This window comes from Python bivittatus, unplaced genomic scaffold (genome assembly GCF_059951505.1).
Source record: "Python bivittatus isolate LINGU-HERP-01145 unplaced genomic scaffold, Pbiv_v1 ctg000120_np1212, whole genome shotgun sequence".
NCBI lineage: Eukaryota > Metazoa > Chordata > Lepidosauria > Squamata > Pythonidae > Python > Python bivittatus.
Genome location: NW_028277037.1, coordinates 2942317 through 2965700, shown reverse-complemented (window position 1 = coordinate 2965700; position 23384 = coordinate 2942317). Strand labels below are relative to the sequence as shown.

The 23384-nt window shown below is 41.0% G+C and overlaps 1 protein-coding gene across 1 annotated transcript in view; it reads right to left on the bottom strand.

Annotated features, from left to right (window-relative positions):
- Positions 1 to 19949, bottom strand: part of FRMD4A (FERM domain containing 4A) — a 283511-nt gene extending 263562 nt beyond the window's left edge. Inside the window, exon 1 of the mRNA XM_088134838.1 lies at positions 19566 to 19949. Coding sequence (XP_087990964.1) covers positions 19566 to 19631 — 66 coding nt within the window. The 5' untranslated portion in view covers positions 19632 to 19949. The remainder of the gene's footprint in view (positions 1 to 19565) is intronic.
- Positions 19950 to 23384: the final 3435 nt, after the last annotated feature.

Here is a 23384-nt window from a genome sequence, read left to right as displayed (position 1 = left end):
TACCCAGTAAGGCAAGGCAGGTGGCTCCTTGTCCTGACTTCACAAGCAGTAGCTCTTATTTGATTAAGGCTGTAGTATATTCACCAGGATGATCTTATATGTATACATACAACCAATCTTCCCAGGAAGACAGCATTAAAAAGAGCAGATGAGACAGAGAGAGGAGGGAAGGCAGAAATCAAGACTGAGGATTTTGCAGCTCAGAGCTCCACTTAACCAAGTCCAGGTTGCTCCCTAAATATCACCCAGGTGGCCTTGATCAAGTCTGGCTTCCTCAACAGTCCTGCTAGGTCTACAGGTCTCTATCATATCCAAGCACTTTCTGATGCTCTGTCTTCACATCTTCTTGAGGGCTGACTGAGAAGGCTGTTGGACAGAAACTGTGAGGTCCAGGACACAATGGTAGGACCAGGAGGGTTGTTGGCTTGTCATTGTTGCTGGGGCCTGGTAGCACAGGGACCGCTTCTGGGGAGGCCTTCTCCTGCTCTTCTTTCTTGTCAAGTTCTCAATAGCAGATCATGACACCATCAGAGAAAGGGCCTTCTCAGAGGTGGTACTCCATCTGTGCTTTGCACTAGATTGGCTTGTCTGCATCTACATCTCAGGCAGTTGAAGACTTTTTTTGGTTTTTTCCCCCCCCCTCATGCATTTAAACTGTCATGGTGCCTCATAGTTTCAGAGTTTTGGGGGATAATTTTTAATAATCATTGTGGTTTCTGATTGTTTTTTTTTTAATCTTACTAGTTATGCTGTTCCCTGTGTAATTTTAAAAAATTATTTTCATGCTGTTTTTGTATTTTTTTAATGTTTATTTTTTATAATGTGTTTTAATTAATTATACATGATCCAAGGAACGCTTGTTAAATTCTAACTAAAATGTACAATTTTCTAACTAAAATTCTAACTAAAAAGCCCATCAGGCATGAAATTTACTGAGTGAATATGCAGTGCAGTCTAGAGATTAAGGTGTTGGAGTTTAACAGAATCTAAAAGAAGGGGTAGGAGCATCAGATAGGTAGATGGGTATAGGGGAGCATAAGAGGTTAGTATGTGGAAGACTATATCTATCAGATTACAGAGCAGTCTAATATGGCAGACTAGGTGCTCATTATACATATATATTTTCTCTATGTGTATGTGTGTGTATTTCTGCCACAAGAACAGGCACTAATCCTCTGTGTGTGTGTGTGTGTGTGTAGTTCTGCCACAAGAACAGGCACTAAGCAACAGATCCATAGAAGCAGGAGTCTACCACACTAGACAGGACCCAAGGTGCAGATTGTGCAGAGAGGCCTAAGAGACAGTCCAATGCAGGGTGTAAGATGCATGCACGAACAGCCTACACTGAACAGCACAACCAAGTAACTGGCATTGTGTACGGGAACATCTGCATAGTGTATGGGCTAGACTCTCCCAAGTCCAGATGGGAGATTCCACAGAAGGTCATCAAGATTAACAGGGCTAAGATCCTGTGGGAGTTCCAGGTCCAAATGGACAGACAGGTTTTGTGGTAGTAGACAAGAACCAGAAGACAGCAGTAGTGATAGATGTAGCGGTGCCAAGTGACAGCAACATCAAGAAGAATGATGTTGAGAATGAGAAGAGTATGAGAAGCTGGAGAAGTACCAGGGCCTGAAGGAGTAACTAGAGAGGATGTGGAAAGTAAAGACCAAAGTACCAATAGAAACGAATATGTGTAGCTCAGGGTTGAACTGTGGTGTCCTTGGGGTTCTCTGAGCTTGGTTGTTTTCTTGCAAATGTTTCATTACCCGGCTAGGTAACATCTTCAACAACCAAGCTCAGAGAACCCCAAGGACCCCAAAGACCAAAGTAATCCCAGTGGTGGTAGGAGCACTCGGGGCTGTGACTCCTAAGCTGGGAGAGTGGCTCCAACAGATCCCAGGAACAACCTCAGAGCTCTCTGTCCAGAAGATTGCAGTGCTAGGAACAGTGAAGATCCTGAGCAGAACCCTTAAACTCCCAGGCCTCTGGTAGAGGACCTGAGATTGAGGAAGACACAGACCACACATAGGGGTCAGAGGGGAATTTTTTTATTTATAAAGTATCTTCTAGCTTTTCATATTTTTAAAGGCTGTGATGTATTTTCTATGCTTTTTAATTGACTGTACTTCACCCTCCTTATGCTGGTCTATGACTGTAATAAAGTTTTGATTTGATTTGATTTGATTTGATTTGATTTGAAGATGTTGGAGTGGGATTGGGAAGATTTTGGATGAATTGGGGAAGTCCCTCTCTTAGCCCAGCCTACATCACAAGGTTGTTGCTTGGCAATCACTTGACAAGAGAGACCCACATCTAAACAGTCTTGAGCATCAGAGTAAAGGTGAGATATAAACATAAACAATACGATTCAAGAGAATATAAAAAGAGAATGGGAACGCCATCCATTTGTACTTTCCTGAGGATATACATTAAAATCTTGGTATCAGCATTTAGTTTCTTTTTCTCCTTGGTAAGGATATACATGCATTTTGTAGTGTTTTCCAGATTTTTGTTTGAGACAGTTATTGCCAGTAATGTTTGCTGTATTATGCAAAGGACTTTCAGCCTATTCCTGATGCCAAACAATAAGCAGAGACAAATTAAATATCAGAAATGGCCACAGTAAAAAAAAAAGAATAGGGGCTTTCAGACTCCTAGGGTGCTGTGTCATTGACCTGAAAATATTCAAAAAAGGAACTTCAAAGATAGGCTGTAACACAAAACAGCTGAGCAACATTTCAACCGGAGATTCAGTTCCAGTTCCTACGGCTTGATCACAGACAACATTTCTTTGAATCATACTGCAAGTGTTAATCTGCTCACCAATGGAAGGATGTTATCACTCAACAACTGCTTCTGAACTATTAATATGGTAACTATCAGTGTATGTACTTTTCTGCATTTAATTTCCCTCTCCTCTCACTGTTTACAATCCCGCTTCCTTCCTCATGCATCTGTCTATCTATGTGTGGATATTACAGTTCAGTTGACTTCACTTCAGTTCAAGTCTAATTCAAGGCATTCACAGTGGTGTAGAAACTCTTCCCTGACTTAGGCCCAAGCTATCCACTGACCCCCACTGCTAGAACATTAATGGGGCAATGAGAATCTCTAACAACCAATTTGGCTATCTCCATGGCAGGGCCTGATTTATGGAATAAAAGGCCACTGGAGTTCAGGCAAGCCCTCGTTTGTGCTTTTAGGAAGTACATACGTTCCCCCAGTGTGTCACTTTTTAATGCTACTATTTTCATGTTTATGTTTTATATTTCAATGTTATTTTAATGGGCATTTTTATTGCACTAGAACCATTAAAGGAGGGGAGGTATATACTGTACATTTCCTAAAAAATTATTGAAGAAAGAGTGGATACATTTAATACAGTGAACTAGTAAAGTAAGTGAGTAAAGTCTCTTTTGAGTCAAGCCTGATTTCATGTATGCCTACACATGGAGTAAGACATCCATGCAGCTTTCTTGGATGTCTACTTTGACTTCCCACTCTTCACCTTTAGATGTCCTACTGGTCTCCTATCCAGGAACTTATCAAGTCAACCTATGTAGCTTTTTCAGATCAGCCAAAGGGATGACTGGAAGCTACCAGTGATTCAGTCTATGAAAGCTCTTGCCATAATTCATTTGCTACTGATCCTTAAGGTGCCACTTGTAATTTGCTTAGAGCAAAGTTATAGAGTTGTATTTCTGAAAACTGTTGGAGATTACTATGGTGCATTTCCACCTATAATAGTTATTGACGTGCTAATTCAACAAACTGATGGAAAGTACGATGTTACTGAAGTAGGCTGGGAGCAATACTTCTGCTGCTGAAAATAGTCATTCAATGTTTTTTCATCCTCCTCTTCTTTCCCCTTACAGTTCTAGGCCGATAATGTGACATCACCTTACTGTACTGTGAGTTATTCTGTATACATTATAATTTATTGGGTTCTGCCTGCCGAGGAGGAAACACAATAGGCATATACGTTGGAATCAGACCAATCCTGAGCAGAAACTGGCTGATTCAGGTGAAGGGTCACTCCACACCATCATCCTTTGTGCTCTTCTGTCTCTATAAATCACTTTGAACTGCTTCCTTGAAAGGCTGAAAACAACAAAGTATTCCCTTCAGCTGACCAACGGGCATCTGCCCTGAGCTGCCAACAGTCCTGAGCTAACCAGGAATTCTCTTAGCCCTAACCTCCACAAAAGGGAAAAGCATACAGATTTTGCTATCACTACATGACCAAATGAGTGGTTGTTAGAAGTCAGCTGCAAAGCTACCATGGCTGTATCTCTATGAGTCGGAAGGATTCCATTATTTCATAGGCCTTTCAAACAGAGTTTGAAGAAGCCGTGAGACCACCCAGTCCAATCCCCAGCTCAGCAATCCAAGTTAAAGTGTTTCGGATAGATGGCTCTCTAGCTTCCATTTAAATGCATCCAATAAAGCAGAGCCCACCAGGTCTCTGGGCAATTGGACCTATTGCTCATAATTTCAGAAAGGTTCTTCTATCATTATCTGCCTCCAGATGACCTAAATCCAGTGTTTTGTATCTTGCACCCTGGAACAATGGATAACTAGCCTAAAGCAAGTTACCTTGGAAATCCCTGCATTTTTGTAAAGGTTCGTCCTGTCATAAGGATCTAGTAGGCAAAAATGTAAAATCTTCTTTGTTTTTCCCATTTTAGCTATTAGGATTTCCAAATCTCACTTTGAATAGAGGAACCAGGTAAAAAAACCCTGGTGGTCTGGTGCTTCTCACTCCAATTGTTACCTTGTTGGAGAGAGGGAGAAACTGACAAATATCTTGTGAATTTCATATTTGCTTGCTTTGCGGGGGTTTGGGGGGGGACAGTGGCGTAAAGCTGCCAAGCCAGCATTCCCTTTTCAAGACCTCAAGATCAAGAATCAGGAAAAGAGTGCAATAAGAGATCCCTCATCTCCCAGCATGGCAGTGATTTCAACCATGTCATAGAGGAGCTGGAAATAATCCAGTTCAACAACCCAGTATTGCTGATATTACAGCAACACAGAAGTCTGAAGCTACTTTCAAAGTAATGCACATTTGTTGTGTGGAAGTTCAGTTTTGAAGTACTAAATTAGCCTTTCCCAACCTGGAGAAACCCTTGAAATAATTTTCAAGTCTCAGGAAACTCTGTGTAAAAATAGCAAGAAATACAAAAACTTCATAATACAATTCACTTCTGCACAAACATTTTACAACATTTACAACAATAGCAAAGTAGCAGGCTGGCAGCCGAGTTGCACCGTATAAAAATTCCCACCACTGACAGCACTAGCATTGCATGGTGCACAAAGTTGTGTTACTTTTTTTTCTACTCACAATCTTTCGTGGAACCCCAGCTGAGAAAGGCTGTATTAAATGGTCCCAGAGAAAAAGATGACAACTTTTCTGGGAGTAGATGTACAATTCTTACAAATGTCCAATCACGACTTTGGAATTCAGCATCTGAGTCGTCTACCTGCTTCTGAATCTGATGTCTAGTCATGTAGTCCGTTTTATTTGTTACTAAACTTAAATATAAGGGCAAAATTTCAGCATTTAACAGATAAAGGAAAAGTCTTAGCAATCAATGAACACTAAAGTAGCTTGCATGGGTTTTCTGCAAGTCTTTTTGCATTAAGTTAAAAATGTTTTCTGCCTTGCCAGCTGCAAACTCCTGTATTACTCCTGAAATAGTAGTGACTCATTCCACATGAAGTTCCCTAGCATTAAACTGTCCTTCTTATTCAAATCCTGGGCTTATTCATTATACTTCTTTATTATTCCTGAGCCAATTCCACCTGTCTCCTCTCTCCCAAGAAACCCTCAAAACACTTTTCTGGCTACCACACACCAGTAAGTTGCAGCATGTCTGCAGTATTAGCAGAGTGTCCCTAAAGTCCTTTGAACTGGCTGCTCTGCTGTGCCTTTAACAATATGTCCAATGATGCCAACCTTAGATATTAATAACATTATAACATTAGTTATTCCTTAGCTTTGAATAGAGTGTGGTTTTGAGAGCAGCACAAATCCTAGCAGCGGTTCATTTTGGCAAAATCAACATGCCTTAGAGTATAAAAAAAATCACAGGACACCAATTCTGATTTGGGCTCTACTGCTATCAAAGTATACGAAAATAAAAGATCATACAAGCTACCTAACGTAAAATGAATTTCTCCAGCTCATACTGCACGACAACACAAATGTTAGCTTCCTGTGACCTCTGTTCATCAAGGTGAGCTTGAGCAGATCATCAAGAACACCTGGGCAAGGAAATGCCCAGGGCATGGTGCACTAATGCTGCTGCTGCTGATCATACTATAATTGGTCCACTAAGGTAATTTTAGAGTATAAAGTTAATAGAATGTTAAAGGATCCTTTTCTCTTTAGTTGGTAACATGTTGAACTTTGGTTATTTCAAAATGGAGTAAGCAAGAGTTGGTGCGTTTGGGAACCTTCTTGTTTATGCTCAGATTTAGACAGGGATCAAATTATTAGAGGTTTGGGGGCATCTTGCTATTTAGATTCCAGGGGAAATGATATTTCTTGAAGTCCTGAGCATATGAGAGGTGCCATTTTGGTATTCTAGGCAACATAGGAGGTGAATCAGTAGATATCAGTAGGTACAGGTAGTCCTTGCTTAACAACTGTTCATTTAATGACAGTTTGAAGTTATGATGACCTTAGAAAAAGTGCTTTACAACCTGTACTCACACTTACGACCATCACAAACCGTCGCAACCCCCGGTGGTCACATGATCATGATTTGCGACTTTTTTATGATGGTCGTTAAGCAAATTACTGCAGTTGTTAAACAAATCCAGCTTCTCCAATGGATTTTTTTTTATGGAATTCGCTTAACAACCACATGATTCACTTAACAACCACATGATTCGCTTAACAACCATTGTAAAAATACTTGTAAAACTAGGTCTGTAGTGTGGTGATTCGCTTAATGACTGCCCCACTTAATGACCAATTTTCTGGTCCCTATTGTGGTTGTTAAGTCAGGACTACTTGTATATGCAAACTTAGAAGTCTACCTGGAATAGCCTATTTCAAAGTTGGAAAGGATCATTTTGAGAGTATAACAACCTCTGTGTAGATGAAATGGAATTTTTGGAGAATGGAACATTTCTACCCCCAAATATTTTGCCCACTAATAATAATCACCTCTTCCAAAGCCTCATTATTATCCTTTGTGAATTCAGACAATGCCCTAGAACACATTCAGATGATCTGAATCTGCAAAGAACAAGAAAAAACTTACTGCTGGTGGATAAGCAATCTTTCTTGGAAGAACTCTCTCACCTCTTCATCCAAAATGAATCTAAGCATAGCCTTCCCTTGTTAGCAAATTGGAGAGAAAGAAACCCAAAGGGAGGCACAAGAATCACATTTAATTCTGCCTCTCCTATTGCTCTTCGAAACCAAAAGAGAATGACAGATGTACAGTGTAACACAACTTTGGAATAATAGACAGAGAAAAGCCTGTCTCATACGTGCATTTGCCCTGTCCATCACTCAGTCATCCATGCGTAATTCTGCCACTCTTAGTCTAGTCATTGAGATAGCACAGCTAGATTACTTGGAAGGAGACCCTAATTCCACGTCTACAATCCAGACTATTTGTATATCCAGCAATAAGCAAAGGGTTCTTTTTCTCCTCTGGCCTACAACAAAAATAACCATGATTGTCACACCAAGTTAGCCAGTGGCCTGTTTTAGTTATCCTTCCCTTGGATCTTTCACTGCCTCTGAACCTTTCCTAAGTAGACATCTGTAATTGTTGACAGCATGAACTTTCGCTTGCTGTAATTCATTAGTACTAGTGGGGAAAAGCCTGGAATTGATAGGGGGTTTCATATAAACAGCTGCTTGCAGGAAGTCATTTGTATGGGCAACAATGACTTTTATTAGTCCTGCAAAGCCCATCAATAACACCAAGTATATTTCAGTGTCATTTACAGACTCATTCCCATTAAGAATTTATGTGTGCACAGTCTATTCCTTTCTCTTTCTTTTAAGAATTCATAATGATAAACACCCCAGAGGTCTGGTACCCAAAAGTTTAGCACCATCCATCAACATCTGCTTATACAAAATCACCATAATCTTGGACATTCCCACAAATCCAGACGCACATATATTGTGAAGGTTAATTAAAGAAGCCGACAAGAGATAAGAAAGAAATACAGTATTCATGTTGCACCAGCAAAAACTGGAATGTAATCTTGATTTAACAACACAAATGAGCTCACCTGGATCCTGAACCCTATGTAGCCAGGTATCCTGTTTCCAATTCTGGACAACCTGACAGCCTACATGCAGGATGCAAAGGCAATAGCCAACCATTCCTGGCCAGTTAAGAGGATGACCCCTGTGAGAATCCTGGACCCTTCTTCACAGAATCAAGGTTGAACATGATCTATTTCATCACAAACTCTCACTGGGGATTCATCTGGGACATCCATATGAACTTGCCATGGGGTGAAGAGAGCTGCCATGTGATTAAAACATTCTTCTCATTTGTTAAGAATAAACAAATGATTGCTAACCCACAGTGAGCGAACTTGCTTTTGAGCAATTTGGAAACCTCCATGGGATCTGTATTTCAGTCTTCTAGTTACTGAGTTTATTCCAAACAGGCAGATAAAAGTATGTCTGGCCACTGTTATTTTTTCTTTAGATCAGGGTGGCCAACCTGAATTCATTCACACTCCTCAAAGGAAGGAGAAATCCAGGAGATGCAAAGGGTGGCAACACAGTCTTTCACATGTCTACTCAAAAGTTAATTTTAAATTGCAGGAGGCTTACTCACAGGTAGGCGGTGTTGTGAGGAAAATGCCCACCAAGGAACCAAAGCATTTGGAGACAGATGCGGCAAAGTGTCTTTTATTGGCATGCACAACTACAGTGATCAGTTGGCTTCTCGCCAAAGGAACACAAGAGACCCAAAGCCCACAAGGGGACAGACGATAGACCTCCTGAAATAATATATGGGACTTACAAAAGCAGCATAAATTGTAACATGACCTTTACCGCAGGAATGTAGAATCTGATAACAACATGGGGTGACCTTACTATGGATTGACCAGGCGGCTCTCTGTTCTGCTCTTCTAAGGAGGCTCAGAGCCTGCCCTTTCTGCTGATACTGGCACCTTCTAACATAAACAATGTCCTTTACTGTCCCCATATAGTGACTCCCATCACACCATGGAAAAGACAACAATCTGTTTTTTGTTATCTGTCCCTTCCCCCTCCAGGGTCATCCGTCCTTGTTCTATTTCCCTGTTTTGCCTAATATGCACTTCAGAATCATATATATACAGCTAGAATATAATGTGTCTCTTGCAGGAGGTGGAGGCTTGTTGTGAATGTTGAGGTCAGCTAGTTTTGGAAGGAGGCTGTTGCTGCAGGTGAAAAAAGTGACTTGCCCAAAATGGAGTCAACATTTTGTTCCATCTCTTGAGCTGACTGTGATATGCTAATCATGGTTTACTGGTTTATACCAGTGAAAGGAGTTCTGTCTAAATCCAATATATGGAAACATGGACTATGTTAGCCTTCCTTCTTCTGTCTCCATATGGTTTCTGCTTCATAATCATCTAAAATGATCATTTCCTGTGGAAAAGGTGCATCACAAAACTGTTGGCATTTAGGAAATCTCTCAAAACCTGGTTCTTTCAACAGGCTTGGGGATCCCAGGGAAGTAGGGAGTCTGCGAGGTGGCTACCTTGGGTGTAGGAGGCTGGTCCATTCTTTCATGGTCTTATATATATCTGTGTTTTAAACTATTTTATATTGTTTTAATTTTTTAAATTCTTGTATTATATTGGTCTTTTATAATTGCTTACTTGATTGTTTTATTGTACGCTGCCCAGAGTCATGTATGTGAGATGGGCGGCTATATAAATTTAATAATAATAATAATAATAATAATAATAATAATAATAATAATAATAGGAATGATTCTCCAAGTGCCACTTGGCCTTTATCAGAAAATGATCACTAGATGGATTGTGTCTCAGAGGAAAAGAAATGCTTTTTGTTTCTGTATTTTGTAAATGTACATGCCTAATTTATTTGACAGGATAACTTTTTAATCTGACTACAATGCACAGAAAAGTAAGTTTTGATGGTTCTTCAACATGCAATTTAAGATCTACCTGATAAATGGGAGTTTACTTACATAAAAGTACTTAAAAGTACATAAAAGTACAAAATTGATACAAATTTACTCTCATAAAAAGTTTGCCAAAGAATCACTGTGGTGAATTTTCTTTTGTCATCCATATTATTATAAGAACCAGAGAATCCTGAAAAATTCCTTTAAGTGCTTGGCATGTCTAGCTTGATTCAGTCAGATCAATTCAGCCTCAGTCACAAGTAGTCTCAAAACCATGAGCACCACCAGCTTAAAAGAACAAATATCAATCCCCCTCCATCATTCCATAATTTTGTTACATATTTCTTATGTCTCCTTGAGCCCAGACTCCCTTTCATTGCTGCCAATACACTGAATCATTTGGATTTTTATCTTTCTCTGCATGCTTTTATGGAACAGCCATTAATCATAGAGGGAAGTTGTCGGACGTGGCTGCCTCTAAGCCATGTTGCTGCAATGTTGTCAGGGATCAGCAAAGTGACCTTTGGCCTTGAGAATTCAAGTAAACTGAAGGGCTTTTAGCGGCTTGGGTATCAGTTTCCTGGAACTGGAACATGTCCTTTCCACACTGTCACCATTTTGCTTCCCAAACTCTCAGAAACTCTTTCATGCTCACCCATGGTTGTCCTCACCCTAGCAAGCTCAAATCACAGGAACTGCTACATGTGGTGATCAATGCAATTGTCCAAGTGACCCAACATTGGTGTCCAGTTAGTGGCTTGCTCCACCCAGCCACAACATGGATTCCCCATCCACAAGCTACTTTATTTGACATTTTAAACATTGGAGGATTTGTGACTTAGTTGGAAAGCCACCAATGCAACGTGTCACCATGGGACCATTCTCTGTCAACTGTGAGTTACACAGAGAAATGATAGTTTGAGACAATAGAAGCTTTGATCTGCAGAGAGAGGGGAGCAGTCTAGGAACCAGGAGAAAAAGTGAGGTGCAACTTCCACTTATGGGGAAATGGTGCACCCCCAACTTCCAGAGCTTCTACTAGAAAACTCAATGGACCGCATTCTCTGCTAAGCTGCAGCTAAGTCCACGAAGAATCTGACATCGTATGATTACCTGGATTGGGAGCTGATCCAGGACATTTTTGGTTATGATAGCATTATTCTTTTGCAAGCTATTTCCTGAAAACTACAAGTCAAGGTCCCAGTAGAAGACAAACCACTTCCCCACTTCCATGACACTGCCCAGAAAACTGCATGGATGTTATCCCTGGGAGTCAAGTTCAGCTGGAGAATATTTTACCTAAATTCCATTAGGCATTTAAGAGCAGCTAATGGAAAGGCACTTAACAAGTAAAATATAGCCTGTAGATGCTTAGGCTTGGAAAATTTATTTTAGACTTTTGAACTTCTTCTCGTTGTTACTGCTTGGGAGCAATATTGCTGCCTAATTATGTTGATGTTAGCATGGCCAAAAGCTGTCATAAGGATCACTTCAATAACCTTACAACAGACCTGTAATGTGGATCTGACTTGAACTGCAAAGTCAGGTTGTAGAGGAAAATGGCTTGCCTCGAGCTAGTTAATGAATTGCATTATAATGAAATTGTGGTACAGCTTGTTGTACAATTTCCTTTGTCCTCAAACCTGACCCTGATATCCATGCATTTGGTTTGGAGACTACAAGAGGACTCTGTCTACCACATCTATGTGTGATGCATGTACAAAAGAGGCAGGGGTTCTATGGCATAGTTGCAATGCCCAACTTGACCTTTTTGACCCCTCTCCCACATCCCCCCCAGTTCCTATTGCAAATGTCCAATATGGATGTTAGGGGCATGAAAAGCCAACCACAGAAATTAGTGGTTCTTTCCAAAATTAGTTTGCTCCTCCCCTTTCTACTACTGTGTCCTCACAAAAGCAGCCTTCATATTTGCCAGTGGGTCATTTTATGCAAAATCCCATGGCACCATCAATTTTGGGTCAAAATGAACCTGAACATCTGTTTTTGATGTTTAAACATTGATATCTGTTATGGACTGAATGTTACAGTGTTGAATCCAGAAAAAGGGAAAGAGTGGGTAACTTTAATCTTTGTGACATCTTTGAGTGCCTGATCATGAACAGTGGCCTTTGCTCTGCGCTGGTCAAAAGATCAATATTTTCTGTTTCTTGCATTCAATACAGCAGCCTCTGCAACTGAACCCAGGGCAAGTATACTGGACATCATGCAGTCCAGCCACCTACAGCCCAACCCTGTTTCTCACTGTGACATGGGTGAGCCTATTCCTCTTGGCTCCCGCTTTGTGCACGGGAGCCAGGCAAAGCGGCTCCTACATTATGCATGATTTGTGCCTGTACGAAGCACCAGCTAGCTTCCTTTCCGTTCAATTAGCATTTGTTTCTCTATTGTTTCTCATATAGGTTAATGGAACACTTTACATTTTGAAGGGATCATACATTCTGGCATGTTTCATTAACACTGATGTCATATTTGGAATCCCCAAGATCAGAAGAGACTGCAAAGACGTTTAGGCATTTAACACACATAATGAGGCACGCCTCCTGGAATTTGCTTTGGGAAATTCCATTGTCCCCTTGTTCAGGAGTGCAGATTTGGGGACTGATATTGGGTTCATAAAGTGACAGTAATCAAACCAACCTTTGGATAATAAAGAACATTTCTGCCACAGTCTACACTTATACATTCATAACTGAAGGTCATCAATTCCTTAAAGAACTAGGACAATTTTGGCCAGATTCCACCGCTACAATTAATACAACTGCAAACTATTGTTCATCCTGTCCTGATCAGATCTGTGTTGGGGCTGTGTTTTCTTTTGCACGGGGCGGGGGGGGGGGCTTTTTTCCATGACAGCAATGACATCTGTGTGCTCGTGCAGGTCCTGATGCCTGTCTTGCCTTCTCTTTAAGTTCCTGTCTTGACTTGGCATTGCAAGTAATGCCAGATGGCTGGATCCAGCCACCCTTTTAATGTCTATAAAGTTCCACTGATCTGTCTCAGGAGCACTGAGAATATGTAAAGGCTAAGTGCCAAGAGCCACCAAACAATGAGGACAAGCAATTTGCTCAGGACTTTTTTTTTAAACTTCCCCTACCCCACTCCCTTGCAGGAGTCCCTCTTGGTCCTATGATTAACGGTTCCTATTCTAAACAAACAAACAAACCAAATTTAAGAGAAATCACTCAGTCAAAGTTCAAACAGAACAACTCTCCCAATATTTCATGATTATTTTTTCCCAGATTTATTATGGAAAGCATGACAAAGGCAAATGCTGTCTTCCTGATTTAAAAAAAAAAAAATCTTATCTCATTTTTGGAACCTGCTTTGGCTAAGATATGGCCACCAGGGCTGAATTTTCTGGTCAATATAGCCTGATGACAGCTAATGCTCTGTCTGATGCTCCCTCTTTTATCTCATTTCACAGAAGCCAACAAACCTTTTAGGCGTCCTTTGAGAACAAAGAGAAAGAAAGTGTCAGCATTACAACAGCTATATGGGGGGTAATGTAATGCCAACAGTGTTAACAAGAACACTGTTGATAATGGGACCCTAATGTGTGTTTGCAAGGCTGCATGTAAGAGACAGAAAGTTTAAGCCTTCCAGATATCAAGGGGAAGCAAATATTGTATTCTAATGGTCATGAAACAATTGCAAATCTGCTTCCCTTCCCCAACTGGAAAACATGGCTGTTTGCAACACAGGATAGTTCTCTGTATGACAAGTGGGCTACAGGAAAGCGGGCTTTATTTTATTAATGTTTTCTTGCATTTGCATGTTTGAAATAGCTACAGGAGTTTGGAGAGATATCTCACATCCAAGGCTATCAAGGAATGGTATTCCAAGCAGCCTCTCTCAGGCAGAAGATCATGTGCTGATGAAATGTAAGAAAAAACACTTGAGCACTTCCATGGCGTTGGCTGAGAATTTTAATTTTCCCCCTCCTTTCTTTTTTCTTTTTTATAAATTGTAAGGCCTGTTACCTTGAATAGTCATGTCATCACTGGAATGCCAAGGACCCGTTTCTCTTGCAACCCAGCCTACAATGCTGGGTATATTTTGAAATACTTGCCATGTACCTCATTTCTTGCAGAAACCAGCAAATTGAATTTCAACAGGGACAAATGAAAAGCCTAACATTTGGTCAGAAAAAAATATCAAAGCCATGAGTATAGGATGGTGCAGTAGTACAAGTGAGAAGGATCTGGATATCTTGGTGGGATCACAAGTCACACCTAAGCCAAAAGTGTGTTGCAGCTACAACAAAAGCAAATGCAATACTTGGCTGTATGAACAGAAGTACAGTGTCACAATCAAGAAAAATCATAATTCCTCTCTATTCTACAGTAGTCAGATACAGCCTTGAATCTGAATCCAGTTCTGGGCACCACATTTTAGGAAGGCATTACCAAACTAAAGCATATCCAGAGAACAACAACCAAGATGATAAAGGGCCTGGACAGAAGACTTACAAAGGATGGTCAGAAGTACTGTGCATGTTTAGCATGAAGAAGAGAAGACTGCAGGGAGGCAGGATGGTTGCCTTCAAGTATCTGAAAGGCTGTCATGTAGAAGACAGGGCAGAATTATTTTGAAGGCAGAAGAAGAAATAATGGATTCCAAGTAAATCTACTTGGAACGCTGCTTTCATTGGAGATGTTTAAACAGAGGGTGAATGGCCATCTGACAAAGATGCTAACCCAGACAAATGACCTAGTTAACTAGCACAGAGGGACTTATTTAACCCCAAATCAACCTAGCCTTGTAACCTGCTTACCTGGGGGGTTAACTGACTCTTCTCCCTTGAGATGGAAGCAAAGTCCCAGAGAGGTCCAGAGAAACAGGGCTTTTCCTGGAACTCTGTCCCTGTTTTAGCTTTCACCCCCTGTAGCCACATAGCCAGATGTAAAAGGTCTCTTGACTTTGTCCTGACTCTTTCCAGAGTAGCACCACATGTATCAAGCTTTTATGAGTTCAAAAAACAAACACATTCCAGCAGGAATGGGATAGGACGTGACAGATTTCCAGGTTCTTTTGAGGCAGCTTGGAGGACTGACTCAATCATCCTGGAGAGTGTGCATGTTAACTCAGTTGATCAAGATTGGGGAAGCCCATGGGTTTCTGCCATCTCTTTTCTCCTTTCCCATTTCTCCTGCTTCTTCCTCACCACCAGGGACAGACTGCTTTTCCAAAATGTCTAGAGTTTTGGAGAACAAAGGGCTGGATCCTGTGATCAGTAACTGGGGAAGTGACTACAGACATATTGATATTCTGTGGGAACTTCTCATGAAGTTTTGATTGAGTCCCATCAAGCATGTGATTAATCAGACTTTAGGCTGCCCTTGCCTCTGATTTACATGGATGTAATTTTGTTATAATCGTTGTTCAGTGTAAACCCATCGCTATGATTTATGTTCTTATACAGAACAAAAAGAAAAATAAGAATGCATTTCTTCATCTCAGCCTGGTGCTCTTCTATAGGATAAGTGGGATCTAAAAGGTCCCAGAATTGTATATTGCCATGATATGCAAATATATATGCCAGTTTAGAAGATGTGAGGCCACAGGAGCATTAAAGAGCTCTGCTATGACATGCATCATTTCACATTTAAAGTAACAACACTGACAGAGATAAAGATGTATGGGAAGAAAGTTCTAGGGGGCTGGTTGGCTTTCCATTATCTGAGATAATCCAGCTGAATGGCCAGATGCTCATCTGAATATTAAGTTTCATGCTGCTGGGAAATTGTTGAGCGGCGTTCATTTTAGCACCTTAATATACTTTGCTTTCTCCTGTTACCTTGTGTTAGCACAAATAAAGGAAGAAACAATTGGAGGTCTTTTTCACTCTCCCTTTGTTAAAAAAAAAACTGTAAAAACATTGGATAGTAATGAGCAACAAAATGTTCAATCTTCTAAGGTTAGAGAACTTCGAATCAGAATCATAGGGTTGAAAGGGACCTGGAAGAAAGGGTCTTCCAGTCAATCCCCCTGTCCAGACCAGAAGCCTCAGACCATCCCAGACAAATGGCTGTCCAACCTTTACTTGAAATTCTCCAAATCTCCAATGACGGAGCACCCATAACTCCAGGAGGTAGGCTGTTCCACTGCTTAATGGATCTCTCAGTCAATATTTTCTCTTACTGGTTCTCCTAATGACTCTGGCCTTATTTCGTCAAGGCTATCTTTGCCAGCTTCTTGCAGAGCCTGATGCTCATTAGGCCTGAGAGGGAATGACTGGCCCAAGGTCACCCGGATGGCTTCAGTGCCTAAGGGACAACTAGAACCTGGGTCTTCCCACTCCTAGCCCAGCACTCAGCAACTCAGATGTGCTCAGGCCAGGGCCATGGGAGACGTTTCTTCTCAACCTTCTTCTCCAGCCTGGGCCAAGGTGCTTCCAAGATGGGTGGCCTTGGGATTACTCACAACTTTCGTCCAAGCCACCTAGTCTGAAGCACTTAGGCATGCTCTTCCCGAGAAGCTCCCCTGAGTCTTCTTCTACAGCACTCCCTGAAGATCTTTGGGAACTTTTATGCCACTGGACTCTCTCAGCTACCTGTCCACTGACATTCAATTGGGAAAGCCAAGTGGCATGAAAGGAAGGTTAATTCTTGTTGGCCACTTTTGTCCACTGGGCAGTGGTTGGGAGAAGGTGCCTTTACACCCCACAGCCGATACCAAAGCCACCTGACCTGGAGACTCCTCAGCTGGTGATGCCCAAGAAGGTTCCTCTCAGCCTTCTCCCATAGCCAATACCTGTTAGAGAAACCTGAGTAGCCCTGAAGCAGCGTAAAATGAAGCAACATATTTGCTCAGCTTTGGTTTCAGAAGTGACAGAACCGCTATTCCTTCCTGAAAAAGCTTTGGGGGAATGCTTGGTTTGAAGTATCATTGAAACAAAGCACTCCTTCAAAGCTTCACTCAGCTCTACTATCCATCTGAGTTCAGGAAGGCTAATTTCAACTAATAAGGTGAGTCACTAAAACAATTTGGAGCTGTTTTAATACTGGGGTTTTGATTTCCAGAGCCAAGAGAACTGAGATTTGGCTGAAGCATCCTTTTACAAGTTTTGCTTTTCTGAACTCAGAAGTAACCAGGAAAAATAAGTCATGGGGATAGTTGCTGTTGAGCAACAATAGTCCATTCAAACAAGGGTTCAGACTTACACCATGTCATTTAGATTCTGGGAAGCTCAGAGGAATGCTCTGCCAATGGGTGAGAGTTGTTCCCAACTTTTGATTTATGCTTCCCATTTGCTACTTATCTTTTCACAGATCAGACAAGCTCAAGTAGGCTCATCCATAAATTATTATTGGTTGTAATTATAATTTTCTTCACTCTTTAATCAAAAAGGTCTCCACAGCAGCTGTTACATATTAAGACAGTCTCGCTCCTCAGGTTTATATCCTATAATTGGCTTACTAAATCTGGAACAGCCCCAACTGAATAGGGATGTTGGGAATTGTAGTCCAGCCCCATCTGGAAGTCTGTTGTAGTTATTTGAAAAATCTTGTAGATATTTGAAAGGCAAAGCATGGGCAAACACTGGCAGCTACATATAAAGGTCTACATGACAAGCTACCACCATCTTGGCTCCTTTGACTCCCCTCCCCCACCCTCCATGGTCACTCAGAGTAGAAAGAAAACAGTTCAGAGAGACAGGAAGCACAAAATGGTATCTCACTACTCTCACTTGTTTCCATCTGAAGGAAAGGCAATTGGTTAAAGACAGTTAGTGGAAAAAATTGACCCAACAGTTGTCTAACAGGATTAGGCATTTGAAATAATGTGGCAAAGCCCCACACAATACCTGATGATTCAAACTCTATACCACATGACCACATTATCAACCATCTTCTCTACAGCTGTGCCCAGTCATTTCTATGAAGACTTCAGCCCAACCCCTAACTCTCATCCCCACATGAAACCATGTGTAAGAATGAATAATTCCATTTGCTCATACAGTCCTCTTTTATCCTTTTCTTCCCATGATTCCTGCTTCTGCTTCTCTACTCTTTGTCATCTCCTCCCTATCAAGTCTTACCCTGTTCCTGTGAGAAAGTACTTTTCATTTTCATTTGTGGGATTATGTAAAGCATCCTATGTGCTAAGGGCCACCATAGGAATCCACCACAAGCCAGAATGAGGGCATGACATGTGTGATGTTCCTTGCCTCCCCATCTCATCCACAATCACCCGTGGGAATCCTGTATATGTAAGCAACTTTTAAACAACTAATTTATATCAGCCTCATAAGGTTCAATAGGGACAATGTATACTTTTTACTGCTTCTTTAAAATCTGTAAGAGAATGCCAGGAAAACAAAAGCAACCTATCGACTTAGGCCAGTGTTGTCCAAACTTGGCCACTTTAAGATGAGTGGACTTCAACTCCCAGAATTCCCCAGCCAGCCATGCTGGCTGGGGAATTCTGGGAGTTGAAGTCCACTCATCTTAAAGTGGCCAAGTTTGGACAACACTGACTTAGGCCATAAGCTGTGTTCTAGGTAATCGCAAGAGAATTGAAGAAAGATGACAGTACTGAACTGAAAAGGTTATGCAAGTCCATGAATAAAAGATGTCCTAGAATACTCCTTGTCTTGCTTCAAGTAAAAATCTAGAGGTGATAAGAGAGAGCAGATATGGAAAACAGTTGCAACCAAAATGCCAGGGATAGGAATGTGGAGGAAGAGAATCAATCAATTCATGGAAGAAAACAGTAATTGCAAAGAGGGATAGAAGAAAGTGAGATGATCATGTTGGCTAAGCCAAGAAGGGCTACTATCCTGTGAATTAGGAATAGAATTCTCCAAATGATGGCAATAGTAAAAGAACGTGACTTAAAGGAGGAAGTACCTAATCATATGTAGTAGTGGTGAGTTCTTTTCCCCATGTAAAATAATTATCTGAAGGAGTCTGGATTTGATTCTGTCAAATGAATAAGGTAAGTTTAGACTATCTCTTTTGATTGCTAGGCATAGCAATCTCCAATAAAGTCTGGGGTTTGTTTATTTATTTAAAACATTTATATAGCCACCCATCTTATATCGAACTCTGGGCAACTCCCACTGGTTAAAAACCAGTGCAAGTGTATCTCAGATATAGCCAATACACTTGTTCTCACATTCTTTTACAATGACTACAGGCATATCACAACAGCATCAATGGTAGAGGCAAGGTTGCCCAATATACACCATTTGGCTTCTCATTCCTCAACCTTGAAAGTTTCTGCTGTCTGACTCTTGAAGCTGCCCCATCAGTTTCAACTCTTACAAGATGCAGAGATTCTGAAGTACCCTCCCTACGTTGGAGTCTAAAAGGATTATACATACCACAATATACAGTAAGATTAATCTGCTGCTGTCCAAACAATCAGCCTGTCCCTTTGAAGAGAAAGTCAAGATCTACTTACAAACACATCCATCAGCAGATGCTCCAGAGTGACTTCAATGTCTTCTAACTTAGCAGCTAATGTCATTGCAACACTTGCTCGAATCCAGCAAGCCAAGAGAGCTGAAGTCCAACCCAATTAGTCCCAACAATCTCACTCACTCAGCTGTTCCCAGCTGGGCTATTTACAGAACCACAGAAACACAAGTCCTCCCAAGAACCTCTGGATCTCACTGTGCTGACTGAGCAATCTTGATTTCTGCAGCTAGAGGTGAAGGCATCAAAAAAAAAGCAGAGGTTGCTGCTTCTCCCTCAGAGAACTTCACAAATTAGAAGAATGGCATTGGTGCATCAGAAAAGCCACCAGAAGAAGAACTCGCATGAGAAGGTTTCACAACCAGGCAGCTGCATTAAAGATGGGATGTAGAGTGCAGTGACTTCAACAGAGACTGATATTTATAGGAGAACAAGATTTCTGGACTCTGGTGCATTTCACTGTTCAGTTCTGACCTTTCAGCAAATGGCTTAGCACACTGGAGGCCATTGTAAAATAGGAGCAGCAAGTCCCACAGAAGCGCGCTGTGACCAATTCCAGGCCAATTCACACAGCCACCCTTCTCAATAGCTCTTTGTTAAAGGTCTATCAAACTCAGCACTGTCTGCTACTGACAGAGGACAGCATAGATGTATAAGAAACAAGGCACTGAAGTTTCTCAGATACTTTTAATTCCCCTCACCCCCAGAGATATTATTAGCTCCCTTAGATACTTGAGAAACAAAACAATGCCTAAGCCAAACAGAAGCAGTGGAACCACATCGGGTTTCTTTGAAAGGTAGCCTGTCTTGTGTTGGCATCTTCCTTTTTGTAACATCTAATGCACAGGACTCTGCAAACTGGTATCATCACCAGGTGTACTTTCCTGAACAAAATGCGAAGAACATGAAATGCACATTGTGATGACATCATAGATCTGGGACACAGACAGAACAATGTTTTAGATCAGGGATAGGCAATCTAAAGCCTATCAGATGTTTTGGACTACATCTCCCATAAAACCCAGCCAATCTACTGTTGCTGGAAATGCCGCGGAAGGAGGAAGACCAAAAAGTCAGAGCTGCTATTAATTTATTGGTGGAAGACCTGTTGTCTTTTTAACATCAGGCCAGGATTTTGGGTGAGCACATTTTGGGAGATGTAGTATACACTGGCATGCCTTAACTGTGTGCATTGTTGTTGATGATTTTTGGCTTTGGGGCGGGAGGGGGGAGGTCACTGGGACATTGTAATTTTGTTTTTATCATTGTACAATGCCTGGAGTCACATTGTTATGAGTTGGATCATAGAAATCTTCAAACAAACAAACATGTAGCTTTTAAATCCAACATGAGCAAAGTGTTGGTAGGGATGAGAAATCTCTGCAACAATATTTTCTTACAGAGATATCCTGTAATCTATATTTATATTCATATTGTAGATGTAGACTGGAGATAACATGGACAACATACATTTTGTCCTACTGCTTCCATCTCAACCATCTTTTTCCAGCAATTGCCTTCTCCATTAGTACTTTCTATCCTGAGTTCCTTTCATACCTACCACCACCTCCTCTCACTTTTTAACATCCGTTTCTCCCTCTTCTTCTAATAATGTAGAGAGAGGATACCAGACCTTCACTACTTTGTTTTGGGGAGAAGAAGGGTGTGCAGTACCTGGTTACTTCTGTAATCCTGACAGGATGCCTCTCTCCCTTCTAGGGGCTATTTGTGACCGGAGGTCTCCATAACTTTCTTTATTTCACATTATTTTAACTCAGAAGGAGTCTAAATGGGGTGTGGGAGGCAGACAAACCAGCCTAGAGAAGTCCAGGCAGGTGGAGTTCCCATTCCAGCTATAGTGCTGTGATTGTTGTATGTTTTCTCTGCTGGCTAGTGATGGTGGCAAAGACGAAGGAGAAAAGCAGCCACTTGCCTATTGCAAGTGGCACACTCATCAGTCAGGACTACACCACTGGCAGTCCCTCAGAAAAGAAGCAATAGAAGCAGGAGAGGGATTGCAGGGAGTTGTTTGTGCCCACTTGAAGGTGGATAGAGAAGAGCTCAGCCATAACGGACAAAGGCCTGTAGCAACCCACTGCACAAACTGTGGTGGGAAGATTCACCTCCCAGGAGCTTGTGTTGGCAATAACACTTGAGGATAGGTATTTGTATCAAGGAAGCGTTTGTGTATACAGCATGCAATGGATGTTTATCTATAAGGGGCATCACTGGCTTCTACTAAAACTTCCATGATGACATTGTTTAGTTAAAATATTGTCTGAAAGGGATTGTTGTGCATGAATGGAAGGAAGGAAGGAAAACTATTCTATCAAGAATAATAATCTTATGCTTGAAAAAACATGTGGTTGGGGGGGGCACTGGAAGGGTGAAAAATTTTCGAGGAAACATTTGTGCAGAGTATTAAGAATCATAAGCTATAGAAAGGTCCTCTTCTAGTTAGAATAGGCATTACTGGTTGAAAAGGTAGATTCCCTTGAATTGAGCTCATTCCCTTGAACTGAGCTCATGGAAGTACATGTCCATGTTCAGTATGACATGAACATGGACATGTACTTTTCTTAGCAACAATATAGAAACAGTTTGCAGTTGCTTCTCCAAGATGACTGTTGGATTTCCCAGTCTAGCCCACTGCTCTGAGATTTCCTACTAGTTTCCATCTAAGCACTTACCCAGTGTAACCCTGCTCGTTTTTTTGAGATCAGCCAAGGTTGGAGATCCGTTAGTTGGTCAATGTTTTTGTTCAGAACAGACATGCCTCTCTAGATGCCATTGTTGCACTCTTAATCTATACCTAAGGTTACAGAGGATTCACTTCCTGGTCCAGCAGTTACTTTTTAACCATGTTTGACAGCGTTTTAAAGTTCTAACCCATCCTAGTTCTTTAGTTTAAGAGCAGCAGTAATAATGTAGCAACATAAATTAATGAACTAGAACAAAATCAAGACAAACAAACGTTCTGAGCAATTTAAAAAAGTAGGTAATCATGCAGTAGGTACAGGGTATGAAGTTGTAAATTCTGTCTATGTGTTTTGATTATAGTTTTCTTTTTTTTTTTTAACCATATACTACAGTTGGCAGGCCAGGAGCGATGGATGACTTTTGCTAGACAACAGTATGACAATCCATTTAGTGTGCACAGTGATGGATGACTTCATCTATAATGAAGGAAAAGCAAAATGTTTCTTTGACAGGCAAATTCTCACTGATGCTGTTTTTTGTGTAAGATAATAGATGAGTCGCTAAAAAACTAGTTCTTTTAGCAAAGCAGAGGATCTGAAGATTCACAACCTGCTCATCTTTGGAACAGCTGTCTTTTAATAGGTACACAGAACTGCCATTAGAATTACAAACTTTTACTTTTTAAAAAAAAAAAACATCTCAGAAGGAAGACGGCTACAAATTGCAAAACTGATGCATGATGGATTATGGGTGGAAACTGGTGGTGTTTAGAATCTATGCAGAAAGTGTCAGCTGCCTGCCATTTGATTGGCTTTTAAGACAAAGTTCTGTCTTTCTGGGGGGAAATGTGTTTTTCTTTCAGGTCAAATCAATAAAACAGTTGGTGAATCAATTAAAGACATACCAATGAGCAACCCTGATATTTATTATCCTTTGCAAAAGCCTGAGGGTAAAATGCACACAGAATGGATTCCTGAATTGTTGAAAGAAGAGCAAAATAACGGGTGCAGAAATCTATTTGCCTGTTAGTGTAATGGGCGGAAGGAATAATCTTGAGGAACAGGAGGAAGAGCCGCAACCAAGACAATGGTCAGATAAGAGAAAT